This window comes from Enhydra lutris, unplaced genomic scaffold, assembly GCF_002288905.1.
Source record: "Enhydra lutris kenyoni isolate GAN:26980312 unplaced genomic scaffold, ASM228890v2 scaffoldscaffold13, whole genome shotgun sequence".
In the NCBI taxonomy this organism is placed as follows: Eukaryota; Metazoa; Chordata; class Mammalia; order Carnivora; family Mustelidae; genus Enhydra; species Enhydra lutris.
In genome coordinates this window covers 23,079,538-23,093,224 of record NW_019154097.1, presented here as the reverse complement: position 1 = coordinate 23,093,224, position 13,687 = coordinate 23,079,538, and the positions used below count along the sequence as shown (strand labels likewise).

Genomic DNA, 13,687 nt, shown 5'->3' with positions numbered 1-13,687 from the left:
AATCCCAGGCTCTTTGCCAGATACTTGCTGATGCTGGGGTTACAAAGATTAAGCATCATCATAATGTATAAAACAAATTAGAGAGGGTTTTTTTTAACAGTCAGAATGCTTTGTATAAGGTCAAACACATAACATTTTTAGTGAATCAGTGAAAACATTAAGGTTTGTTGATGAATACAAACGTCTTGAAATCAGGAGTTACGGGTAATAGTTCTATTGCCCTAATATGTATTCCCTGCTGTGTTTTGTTTTGGTAACCCAAGATTGAAAAAAAGCCTCAATTTGCAAGATGGGTAGTTATAGAAAGCATGGGCTTGTAAGCTCTTCGGCTCCTATGGCTCCTAGTCTATTGTATCTTCCTCGATGAAACAGAGATGACAAGAGAAGGTGTTTTTGTGGGCTTGCTTGGTGGTGGTGGTTTTAAATGAGGTTTGCATAAAATATATTTACCTGGCAACTGGACTGAATGTGACTATGCTCTCCCGTGTCCTAAATTCTAGTATGTAACATCTGAACGTTTAGCCTTCATTTTTTTTTTTAATGAGACTTAAAAATAAAAATTTTTAGGGGGAATTAAAATCTAAAAGTTGCAAATTTCCTAACTCTCCCATGGAATTATACGTTTCCAGGAAACATGGTTCAAAAACTCTCAGGTAAGGCCAATCAGAATTACTGTAGGTTTGAAGAGTTACAGGTTCATCTGTGTGTGTGTGTGTATATGTGTGTGTGTGTGTGTATATGTGTGTGTGTGTGTGTGTATGCACGCCCGTGAGTGTATAAGCATGATCACCTGAAGACGAAAAAGAAGGCAACCTGACAGCAATAGTCTAGGAATTTATGAGCCATCACAGATAGTTAATTATTCATTCAACTCACAATATTGAGCATCTACTCAGTTCTAGGCAGTGGGCTAAGGCAGGGCAGTTCCTACCAGCATGTCCTAAGCTGTGGACATGGTCTGTGGTCCATAACAGGTCCATCTTGTGATCTGTTCCACCAGCAAGTGTCCCAAGGTGAAATAGGTTTTGGGAAACCTATTAGGTATCGCTTTCATGAAGAATCACATACCACTGGCTCTACAAATAGTCTAGTGTTTCTCTCTCTCTCTCTCTCTCTCTCTCTCTCTTTTTTTAATAGAATCTATGTTTGGTAAGGCATCTGTCAACATTCCACAAATACACCTTAGGAAAAGCCATTAACAAATTGAACCTTATTCATATAAACCTTAAGGAGTGTACAGTGAAGCAGGACTGATAATTGAAGAGGGTAGGACAGAGAGCTTTGGAAAACCCTTCCAGAATTCTAACTCTGAGGATGTACAAGGAAACTAGACATGGGCCGGCCACCTAAAGTGAGCTTGGCCAAAGGGAGAAGACGCTAAAGGCAGTATGGGATACTAGCAAGCATTCATGCAATGAGGCATATGAGATGGCCATAATAAAATGATGCATGGATACATGAATGGATAGATGGATGGATGGACAGATGGATGGACGGATGGATGGAGAAGAAGGGAACAAGAGGGGAAAAGTGTGGGGAAGAGGAAGAACAGAAAACTAACCAAGACATCAATAACAACCAAACAAAATAAAATCTGGAAATGATAGATGAGAACGAACTGTCTAGAAGGGGAAATCGAAGATATCTTGGAGGAGGTGACATTTGATTTGGGGCTTATGGTTGAACATGAATCGTTCATTCAAGTGGAGAGAATTCAAATGTCTGATTATACTCTTAGTGCAACTGTACTTTATGATAATTTAAATATTTGAACTTAGGACCTCCCTTTGTGGCCACCAGGTCACTTCCTGTTCCCCTCATTAACCTGTGAGGCCTGTCAGTGTCCTATCTCTGCATCCTCAGCGTGGGCCCGAGAACCCAGCAAGGGTCCGGACTTGCTGAATGAATCCATGGCCAGATGAGCAAATGAATGAACTAGGAACCACAGTGGTGGGTGGACCAGAACAGGCTTTTTCCCTGGGGCTTTTCTAAAACCAGGCAGCCCACTGAGAAAACAAGGAAGCCAGGGGAGAATGCTGTTTGGGGCAGGCAGTAGTTCACACACCCCTTTCTCTTCTTGACTGCAGGAGAGTGCAGCTGTCATGAAGGCTATGCCCCCGACCCGGTTCACAGACACCTGTGTGTGCGTAGCGACTGGGGACAGAGTGAAGGGTGAGTAGCGAAAGACGTTGCAGCAGGGACAGTGGAGGGCCATCCCCACTCCTCGGCTCTGTGACTCCAGGCCACAAAACTGCTCCAGAAAGAGAACTTTTCTCTACAAGTTGTGTTCTTGTAAGGCTCGATGGACCCTATTTCCCACTGAATCACAATTTAGTAGTAAAGGTACACGACCGATGACTGTTGTAGAGAACAAAGTCTCACACTGAACTCCCCCTCCCAGACTGTAAGTAATCAATACACACTTTCTTAACTGGACTGATGCAGAAAGAAAATGGGGTTTTCATCCATAAACTCCAAAAACAGACAAGTGGCCTTTAAAAGACTGAGTCCTTCTGCGAGATGGAGACATTCTCTTTTAAAGAGTTTTGCCCAGTACGTGAGTGTGAACAACATGAGTTTAAACCACACTGGTCCACTTACGTGCGGATTTTTTTTCCCAGTAAATACAGTACAGGACTGAAAATGTATTTTCTTTATGATTTTTCATAACATTTTCTCTTACCTAGCCTACTTTATTGTAACAATAAAGAATATAATACATATAACCTATGAAATATGTGTTAATCAACTGATTATGTTATCAGTAAGGCCTCCAGCCAACGGTAGGCTATTAGTGGGGGGCCTGGCTGGCTCAGTCGGTAGAGCATGTGACTCTTGCTCTCAAGGTCATGGGCAAGGGTGTGGAGCTTACTTAACAACAACAAAATAAAACAGTAGGCTATTCGTAGTTAGGGTTTGGGGGAATCAAAAGTGATAGGTAGATTTTTGACCCTGTGGGAAGTCAGAGCTCCTAAGCCCAGTGCTGTTTAAGGGTCAAATGCGATTACTTCTGTGAAATTTGGTTGTCTGTAAAGCTACGTTTGAGCAGTGTCCCCCTGTGAATCCCATCTGACTCATATCATCTCCTGTTCCCTTTCCCTTCCCTCCTGTTCTTCCCGCAGACCTTGGCCTTACACTACACTTGAGAGGGGCTACGACCTAGTAACAGGAGAACAAGCCCCTGAAAAGATTCTCAGGTGAGTTGACAGTCTTGTTGGGACATGCTGCTGGGGAATGGAGGAGGGCCTGGGGAGCCATAGCCATGCACCCTTAGTCAGTGGTGCCTGTGAGCTTTAGGCTGTGCTAAGTGCAGAGGAACTCTCATTTGGCGTGAATGTACCATCATGGCCCAGGTTGCTGTGGGAATCGAATTCCCATTTGTCTGGCATCTAGACTTATGGACTCAGATATTTGAATGGGAGAAGACATGGCTGATTATCCAGTCCAGTGTTTTAAAAATATTCTCCAGGGGCGCCTGGGTGGCTCAGTGGGTTAAAGCCTCTGCCTTCGGCTCGGGTCATGGTCTCAGGGTCCTGAGATTGAGCTCCACATCGGGCTCTCTGCTCAGCGGAGAGCCTGCTTCCTCCTCTCTCCCTGCCTCCCTCTCTGACTACTTGTAATCTCTCTCAAATAAATAAATAAAATATTAAAAAAAAATATTCTCCAGCCATAGAACCTCTTCCTGCCACCTCCACGGAATCGTATGTGAAACCTCAGTACTTCAGCTGATAAAGACATACAGCAGATTAAGTGGCAGAACTGGGAATCAGATTTTGGTTCAAATTGATTCAGAGTCTGTGCTCTTCACCTTTGTGCAGACTGTGCCGGCTGACTTAGCAGTCATTTATAGAGCCCCTGTTGGCTCTGAGCATTGCTCGGGAAAGCGAAGCTGAAATGGTGCCTGGCTTCACAGATCCCACAGTTTATTGGGAGTTGGGACAGGTGGTCAGGAAAAGAAAACCAGCAATGCAACGCAATGCATGGGCTGAACGATTAATAGGTTTAAGAGATGACCATCCAGGTGTGGGCAAGGTTGGCCAAAATTGCACCTGAGAAAAGGCAGGGGACTCAGTTGGGTGGGGAGGTCAGAAATTGTCCTAGAAGGGTGGAGGAGGGGCCCCTATTTGCTGTTTTTCTCTCTGCTTCCCAGGGAGTTCCCCAATGGAAACTCTTACATTGCAGGTCTACTTTCAGCTTGGGCCAAGGACTCTGGCTTCCCGTCAGCAAAAGCTTCGTGGTTCCTCCTGTGGAGCTGTCCATCAACCCGCTGGCCAGCTGCAAGACAGATGTGCTCGTCACGGAAGACCCTGCGGATGTCAGGTAGGGAAGTCATCCCCTGTGTCCTATATCGAGGACTCTTGGGCACACTGCAAGCCTCTCTGTTTCAGCATCATGGGGACTCATGCAAAGAAGTGGTCCTCGTATTGTTGAAGGAGGCACCTGCCTAGCAGGTGATGTGAAGAACTGTCCCCTGTAGGTTCACCGTCCAAAAAATGTGCTCCATTGGTGGGCCTCAGTGCCTTATATTTCAACATTATTGCATTCCTTCTGGGCTTATATAAAATACGAGTGAGGCTAACACATTATCTGGCTCATCCTGGGGATTATTAATGATTATGTCTTATAAAAGAACATTACTTAATAGTATACTGGAGAATCATGAAGGTGAAAGATTAGAGAATGAGATGCTTTCTATTATGACTCTGGTACTGGGAGCAGACTTTGGGCTAATCCATAGGTTCTTGATGTCCAGGTCAAATTTATTTGTTCTTTATTCATGAAGGGATGGAGACTACATCTTTTCTTACATGTTTTGCACCTCGTAGTTAACTTCATTATAGACTTACTCTACTGTGTTGTAATTAGTTGCTTACATATCATTCTGTCCCATTATGTGGTGAATCTCTCAAGGTCAAAGCAAATAACTTACTTAGCTTTCTAATCTCCAGTTCCAAGTACATATTGGACAACTACTAGATGTTTATTGATTTAATTAAACCAGTGGTCTTAGATCTGATCCCATCGCTATTCTGGAGCTTTCTAGTGGAGGTGGTTTTGGGTGCCTCACACCCTCCAGTGTGATTAGGGGAAGCGTTCCAGAAATTTTAATGTTACCAAAAATGGACTCTGATTTTACTTTTTTTTTTTTTTTTTTTTTTTTTTTTGAGTGAGAGAGAGAGAATGCATAAAGGGAGGTCAGGGTATGTGTAGGGGCAGAAGGAAAGAGAGAATCTTAAGCAGACTCCATGTCCAACATGGAGCCTGATACGGGGCTTGAACTCATGACCCTAAGGTCATGACATGAGCCAAAATCAATAGTCAGACGCTTAACTGACTGAGCCATCCAAGCGCCCCTCCAATTTTCCTTTTAAAATTGGCTTATAAATAGCCCCTCATTTGGAACTGAGAATCATGCCTTACCACCCTACTCCTTGCGATTGTGCTCAGTTGGCTTTGGGCCATTCTGAATCAGGATGTTATCAGTATGTCTGTGGCATCTTGATAGGAAGCTGTCAAACCCAACACCTTGGGTTGCGTTTGGGTTGGTCTCTGCTTTGCAATCTGTTTATCCCCACCTTCTCAACTGTTCACGGACAGATGAACCTAGCATGATTTTTCAGGTTGTTGATATTTCCCAAAAGAGGTAGTTTTAAAAAAAGAATAGTTTGTTAAGGGGTAGTGCTTAGGAAATGAAGTGATAATTATTAAGAACTAAGGTGGTTTTACCATACACATTTTCATGGCAAATTACTGTTATTTCTATTTTGGATAGACTTGAAGTCAGTGAGGCTTCAGTAAAGCATGGGCTGTGGTTTATCTGCATTGCATATTTTCAAAGATGGAGCAAAGACCATCTGGTTGAAGAACTACTCTCAAGGAGACCCAGTGACCTTGATTGAGGTCTCCCTTAGCTCTCTTCTGAGTTCTGTACTGTTGACGTTGAATTTGTAGTTTCAGTGAAGCTACAAATGTCAGACTGGCTGATGATAACACTCCCTCTGGAGTTGAATGGGTCTGGTTTAGAATTCCATCTCTACCATGTATGGACTGGCCAAATCCAACTTGCTAACTTTCCATTTTCTTAACAACATGTGGATATTAATAGTGCCTTTTTCACATAGTGTAACAATAATAATAACCCCTAGCCATTAATTATTTACTACATGCCAAACATTTTGCTAACATTATCCATGATATTCTTATAACAACCCCTTAGGGTGATGTGATGTGATTATTATTTTAATCCAGATTTTTAAAAAATCTGAGGCATAAGGGCAATGCCTTCACCAGTAAGTGATAAAGCCAAGGTTCAACTCATCACCTCTTCAGCTCTAGAACCCATGTTCTTAACTATTTTATTGAAACATCTCCCAAGAGTTGTAATGATTGAATAACTTAAGATATGTAAACACTGGTATATAATGTTTTCCCAGTGTTGCATTATGCCAAGGTTCACTGAATTGAATTCCAACTACAGTAGAGTTCAAGTAGAAACTGGTGATGGTGGGGAAGGCAGAATCGGGGAGGTTTATGCTATGGAGGTCTGTAGAGAATGACCATAATCCACAGCATGACTCAGCTGCTTTTTCTAATCCAATCTGAATTATACCAAATGGCAAGCCAGGCAAAATAGGGCCCAGAATATTCATCTATAGTGACTGTAAAACATCTTTGGAAATGTAAAAAAAAAAAAAAAAAAAATTGAAAAAAGTGTTAAGTACTAGCACGCATTTCAGAGAGAGTATTTTATGTCTTCAGAAGGAATATAGCCGTAAGTTGAAAGAGTTGAGAGCTTCAAGGGGCACGAGCCAGTAACAACGAGATGCTTCTTCTCAACTCCTGCTAAGAACGTTGTGCCTGGTTACGTGTGCCTGGTTACATGTGCCTGGTACGAGCACACCCTCGTACCAACTTGGGGCCAGAATAGAGCTGTTCAGGTTGGGAGAGAGGGATGGTGTTTTGCAGCAATGGGTAATCCCTCTCAACCCTTTCTTTACAAACCACTAAGCTTCTTCTTAAAAAAAAGTACACAAATATTTGAAGAATATTTGGTTTGATTAGGGCACTAGATTGTTATCCTGCTTGGGGGTACCCACATGCATTCTTCTGGTCTTAGAGCAAGAGCAGACAGCCCTTTATATCTTACCTTCATCTGACCTCCTACCAATGCCCATTGGCTTCCCTGCAAGGGAGGATAAAATATTGTAATCATTACCATTCAAAGAAATCGCGCTATGGAGGTTGAGTTTTCCAAGCTGCACTAATAAAGCTCGTTTGACATGACATTGGCCAGGCAAGTGATCATCGGTGTTTAAAGAATTAATAAGTTCCAGTCAGATGATGTGTTAGAAATTAATAAATAATAGACCATAATTATAGATAGCCAATAATAAGCCAGAGAATCACAACCAAGAGATGAGAGGAGAGACTGTCCCAAAGCCAAGTCAGAAAGGAAAAAGATAAGCATATAACAGAATTGGAAGGAAAACTTAAAGATGCTTTGCCTATTGATTTTTGTTGTTATGTTTTAGTTTATGGCAAGTTATTTGAAAAGTACAGAATCTCACACTGTGGAAGGCAGAGCCATTTCGCGGTCAAATGTATGGGCTCTGGGAACCCTGGGTGGCTCAGTCAGTTAAGCATCTGCCTTAGGCTCAGGTCATGATCCCAGGGTTCTGGAATGGAGCCTTGCCTCAGGCTCCCTGCTCAGTGGGAGTCTGCTTCCCCCTCCAATCCCCACTGGTGCTCTCTCTATCTCTCTTTCTCTCAAATAAATAAATGAAATTTTAAAAAATATATAGGCTCTTTCTAGTTGGGTGGCTAAATTTAAAACAATAATGATAATAAATGTTTTGTGAGCAGTAGAGCACCTGGAACTCTCAGATGTTTATAGTGGGAATATAAGTTAGTATGACCAATATGTAAATAATGGGCAGAATCTCCTGGAGTTGAATGTCCACATATGGTGTAACCTGTCAGTTCCACCTCTAGTAACATACCTAGCAGAAATGTGTGTATATGTACCACAAGTAATACATTCAAGAATGCTAATAGCAGCATTCATTTATACTGCCAAAAAAGGGTGGAAAAAAACCCCATGAATACCCATTGGCGACAAAACAGAAACTAAGTCACGAAATGGTCATACAATGGAATACTACTAATGATGAGTATTACCCAGGACAACCACCCCACCCATAGCCATTCCTAAATCTCCCAAACATAATACAGAGTTATGGAAGGCACATAAAAAGTGTGTTTGCGTGAAGATCAAAAACAGTAAAAATATATCTGTGCCGTTAGAAGAAATGATAAGGATTACTTTTGGGTGAGAGAGAGGGCAGTGATTGGTGAGAAGCATGGCAATTTATGTGATGCTGACAATGTTTGATCTCTTGATCTGGGTGGTGGTTTTATGGGTATTTTCACCGGTAAGCATTCACCAAGCTGTACAGATATGATTTATACACTTTTTTCTATATATGCTGTATTTTGATTAAACATACAGCTTATTATGTGAGACAGTTTTCTTTTTAAAGCATAGGATACAGGAGCCTAACTGAACTGCCTGAGTCCAAATCCCACAGCTACCACTTGCTTAATGGAAGAGGTTTCTGGAGATGTGTTTCTCCTTGTGGATAATGTAGCCAGAAGATTATACCACGCAGGGGTATGTTGAAAATCAAATGACATGATACATTGTAAACACTGAGGTTGGCACTTGGGGAATTTTCTAGAAGCATTAGTATTATGTTGGTTGTTACCATAGCATAGTCTAACAGATTTTTGTTCTCTGTCTTTTTAATTCTTTTCTCCTCCTTTTGCTAAAAGGCTACATCAAGTCTTAAAACCCATAGTGTCTTAGTATTGAAAACTCACATTAATTCCTTTGCCATGTTTGAGGAAGATTTAAGGGAACTTCCAAGGTCTGGTATGGTGTGGGAGGTCTGATGGCTTTATGGGTATGGATATGCGTGCAGAAGGAATGACGGGGCACATGGACAGTACACACAGAGTGTGTGGGGGTGGGCTGGGTTGGAGAAGGAGGAAGCAATTCCTGACCAAAGGAACTAAGAACATATTTGCAGGAGAGAACATTAGCAATTAACCTTGAATTGTGGAGAGATTTGGGCTATGTAGAATCTAAGGCAAGAGGTAAGGCTTTCAAGTCTGAGGAGTTGAAGGGCCAAAGAAGAGAACTGTCCCCAGGAGCACAGCTCCCATGCTCCAGCCTGTCCCAGCGGAAAGCTGCTGGGAATGAGATTTTCAGACACTAATGAGGTTAGCCTCAAAGGTGGACAAGGGAGGGCTAGTTAAATTGCATACAGCCTCCTTTCAATTCTAAAAACCTTGGATGGGCCCCTTCTGTGTGCCAGGCACTGTGCCAGGTACCCTAGGAATACAGAGATAACAAGGCCCACCTCTGCTTTTGGGAATCTCTCTAGCCAGGAGCACAGAACAAGATACTGACTTAAGAGATGAAATAAAAGATCCTCGTGGAGAGAGAAGCATGGCAAACAACACTTATTTCTACACAGTGAGCCTTCTTCACAATTTCACCCAGAGCCTATTCTTCTTCTACGGGGGATACAAGAATAGCTATTATAGTTGGAATAATAATCATCCACAAAGTCCAGCTTCCAGAGCCCCTCAGTGATTTTTCTATGATCTCAAATCAATGGAAATGAAACAGTGAACTACTGTTAATTCCTGCACAATTTTGAAAGAATAATGGAATATCAGAATGAACGCTCACGCCGCTCACTTGGTGACGGTTTCCACATTGAATTAGTTCAGAATAAAATTAGGAATGGTTCCTCGTTCCTTTGGCCTTTCAGTTCCAAGCCCTAAGAGCTTACTGAACACCTACTATACACCAGGCTAAGTGTTGAAGCTAGAAAAATGTTCTAACAGAGATCCCAGTGCATTCGCTGAGACAAAATTGCAAACAAAAAGATGTCATACTTGGTGACAGTGGAAGAGGATAGAGGGAAAGATCAGGACAGAGGAAGAACACAAGGGTGGAGGGGAGTAAGCTCCCCTGAGAATGAAAAGGAAAGTCGTACAGAGGACAGACCTCTGAGCCACACTGGGAAGTATGGGCAGGAAGTCATGGGGTCACTTGTTCTCAGTGTGTGGCCCCTGGACCAGGGAGCATCAGCATACCTGGAAACTTGTTGGGAAGACACATTTTCTGACTCTAATCTTGGAGACTGATAATGACCCCCAGCGTATCAGCACCAATTCCCAGCACCTGTAAATGCCACCTTATTTGGAAAAAAGGGTCTTTGCAGAAGTGTTTAAGCCCCTTAAGGTAGGCTGATTATCCTGGATTCTGTGGATGGGCCCAAAGTACCATAACAAGTATCCTTATAAGACGGCAATGTTGTAATGCTTTACTGAAACGAGCTCATTGAATTTTTACCCATTATTAGCTCCAGTTAATGCAGCAGGAAGTTAAGGCACAAAGAGGTCACGTAACTTGCCAACTGAAGCAGCAGACTCACGATTCGAATCCAGAGAGTCTGACACCTGACTCCGTGCTGCTCTTCTCCAGGCTGTGATTCCCTGTTTATCCTGTTTGACGGCTTCTGGCGGTATTCCGAACCAGTGGCAGAGTGCTCCAAATAGCCAGACCTGGGCCACTGACCCACCCTTGAATCTGGCGAGAGTGCGGGCTCTTTACCACGTGGATCGAGAGTATAGGTTGGATGGTTCCCTAGAGGGAGATCAGGACAGGCAGTGGGTGGATGCTGGACAAAACCCCCAGGTGTTCTCTCCATGGACAAAGCATGCGGTATGGGAGTGGCATGCCTCTGGCTCACTGTCTCTGGAGTGTGGTGCCAGGCGGCAGCGAGAAGAGGGGAGGAAACAGAAAAGCTGTGCTATCTTCCTCCTCCTCTCTCCCTCCTCTGTGGGCCACCGGGCTTCGCAGAATCAGCAGAATCCCGGGGGCACTTGAAGAGTGCGCCCCCTGCAGGAGCTTCTGTGTGAATGCTCCAGATCCCAGAATCTGGCTTTTGCCCAGACACCACCCCCGAGTCAGATGCAGTGTTCTCTGGAAATGCGGGATGGGCGTCCTAAGGTGACACCCTCACCAGAAGCACTCCAGATACTTCCCTGTGTGATGGACCCTGTGCTGGTTCTAGAAATAAAAAGATCACAAAGGGAAGAAGCAGTTGGAAAGAGAGCAGGGCTGGAATTCTACAGAGCCGGATGTGAATCTTGGTGCACAATCTTTGACCAGAGTTCTTTGGGTCAAGTAACTTTCCTTCTTCCCTGCCATTTCCATTTCTGAACCTGGAAGATAGACAGGGTTCTGTTTTCCTCACATGGTTGTGAAGATGACAACTAGTATAGGGTATCTAGTACAGCCCCTTATATGCAACCGGTATTCAATGAGTCAAGTGTTTTAGAAGTTTTATAGACATTGTATTATAAATAAGGGAGAAACCATACAATGCAGTGGGATCAGGTGACAAAAGATGTAGTTCGTGGTACAGGAGCAGTACAGAGAAGGGAGAGGTGTGCATACTAGATCAGGTAGGCATCAGTGGCCGAGGCTGGGTGGGCGGGAAAGGTTAAGAGCAGCAGGGCATCGGGATATGTAGGGTAGGCAGGAGTAAGGCAGGTGACACATTACAATGGGGCACCTGGAAGGGAAGGCCTGGCAAAGCAGAGTCTGGGTTGGGCGGAGTCCCTTGATGTAGGCTTTATATTGTTCAGAACTCAAGGTGCCTTCCTCCTGTTGCAGGTGGGTAAGACTCAGACTTCTTGCCTTTGCCTTCCTCGTAACCTCAGCAGATTTTATTAATCATGGTGGTGTGTATATATGCATGGCCTTGAAGTGCATCCCAGTGGGGACATTGAGACAGAAGTGGGCTTCCCCAGCCCTCAGTATGCAGAATCTACCCCATCATACTTCACCCACTTCCCCTTCTCACCGATTACTCACAGGGTGTCCTTTCCCAAATGGCAGGACAACTTCAATAGGCAGCCTCCTTCCCCACTTGAAACATAGAAAAGAGGATACTGACCAAAGGGAATAGTGTGGGTTCTGGAGCCAAACTGCCTGAGTTCAAATCCCAGCCCCATTACTCACTAGCTGCCCTTGGGCAAGTGACTTAAACTTCCCCAGTCACCGTTTCCTGCCTATAAATGTAAATGAGAATTGCTAGTATATCTTTGGATGTTTTTGAGAACTGAATAACCATTAAACTCTTAGCCCACAGTCTTCAAGAATAATGCCTAACGTCTTGAACCCTCTGTGCCACGCCCTTTCTAAGCCCTTTATGTGTGCTAGTTCTGACTTCCCACAACAACTCAAGGATGGGGTCACTATTATTTACAGAGGAGGAAACTGAGGCACAAAACGTTAATTTCTTTGTCCAAAATATTATGAGTAGTGAGTGGCAAAATCAGGACTTAAGCTATCTGGTGACTGCTAAGAATTATTGATTGGGGGAAATCTCTGTAAGACTGAGAGCTGGGCCCATTGAATTTTCTGTCTTCATCTTTGTTGACCATTTCTTGCATTGAGATTGTGTGTGTGTGTGTGTGTGTGTGTGTGTGTGTGTGTGTGTAGGTCCACTGTGTACTAGTGAAAAGTGAAATATGAAATGGAAAAAGGGGGGTCTGTGGGAGCAGGGGTGAGTCTGTCTGGCACTCACAGCTGGGTTCATGGAATCTTCCATTAGCATTTGCCCTGCACCACCACATCCCTCCCTTCTTCTGGAAGGATGAAGCCCCTCTGAGAAGCATTATTTTAAAGGCCTCCACACTCCCACAAATGGACCTACTCCATCCCCACATCTCTTCACATCCTCGCTGCCTGTCACTCAGCCAGTGAGCCTGGAAACATATATATTTTCCCCCATTTCAGTTTAGCGATCATAATAAAAGTGAAGTCTATTAGGATGAGTTTCTGCTCAGGCTCGGTAAATCTCTTCAAACACCATTCAGCACCAGATTTCTGTTAGTCTTTGCCACTGGGGAGGCTGTAGCTTGCACCAACGGTGAGCTCAGGCAGAGGGCCCACGACATAGCCTCTGCTAAATGAAACTCAAATGGAGACTTTGGAATATAAATATTGAAGTGACCCAGGTTGGATAAAGGGGAACCAGTTAGCTAAGCTCCTCTCTTACATGCAGGAGATGCTAAATTATTAAAACTTTAATAAATGTAATAATAAATATTTGATGTTGAATTATAGAAGGCTTTGCAGATACAGTGAATCTGAGAAACGACTTGTTATATCTGCATTAGAAGTTAAACACTTTTCAAATGGGACTTCGGATGTTGAAAGGGGACTGTGGCTTTTTAGATGAAGAGAGACAGAGAAACATGAAAGTACAATATTTGGCAAGCTCGCTGTGCTGGGGGTCAGGATACCTGGGTCTGAGTCCTGACTTCACACTAAAGACGGCTTTAAGTGGCATGCCTGCCCAGCCAGAGGCCCTCTGCACAACATCTCTTATGTGGTCTTTACAGCCATCTTCCAAGGTCATTGCTCCTTTTGTCCCCCCTCCCGCATTTCACAGAGGAGAAGTTGACATTCTAAGATCTTAAGCAGCATGGATGGTGAGAAGGGTTGGGATTTGAACACAGCCTCTGATCTTAGGAACCTATGACAGCCATGATGCCTCCCTCGTCTACTGCACTGTGTTGAAACCCTTTCTCCTTACTA

General features: G+C 43.6%; 1 protein-coding gene across 3 annotated transcripts in view; it reads left to right on the top strand.

Moving 5' to 3' along the window:
* LOC111145742 (astrotactin 2) overlaps positions 1–13,687 on the top strand; it is an 867,423-nt gene that overhangs the window by 415,303 nt on the left and 438,433 nt on the right. For 2 of the 3 annotated variants that reach the window (XM_022500914.1, XM_022500912.1), the window contains 3 exons: positions 2,088–2,172; positions 3,123–3,197; positions 4,183–4,320. In XM_022500914.1, the coding sequence (XP_022356622.1) occupies positions 2,088–2,172; positions 3,123–3,197; positions 4,183–4,320 (298 nt within the window). Of the gene's footprint in view, positions 1–2,087; positions 2,173–3,122; positions 3,198–4,182; positions 4,321–13,687 lie in introns of those variants that run through there. The other variant, XM_022500915.1, reaches the window with a different exon arrangement.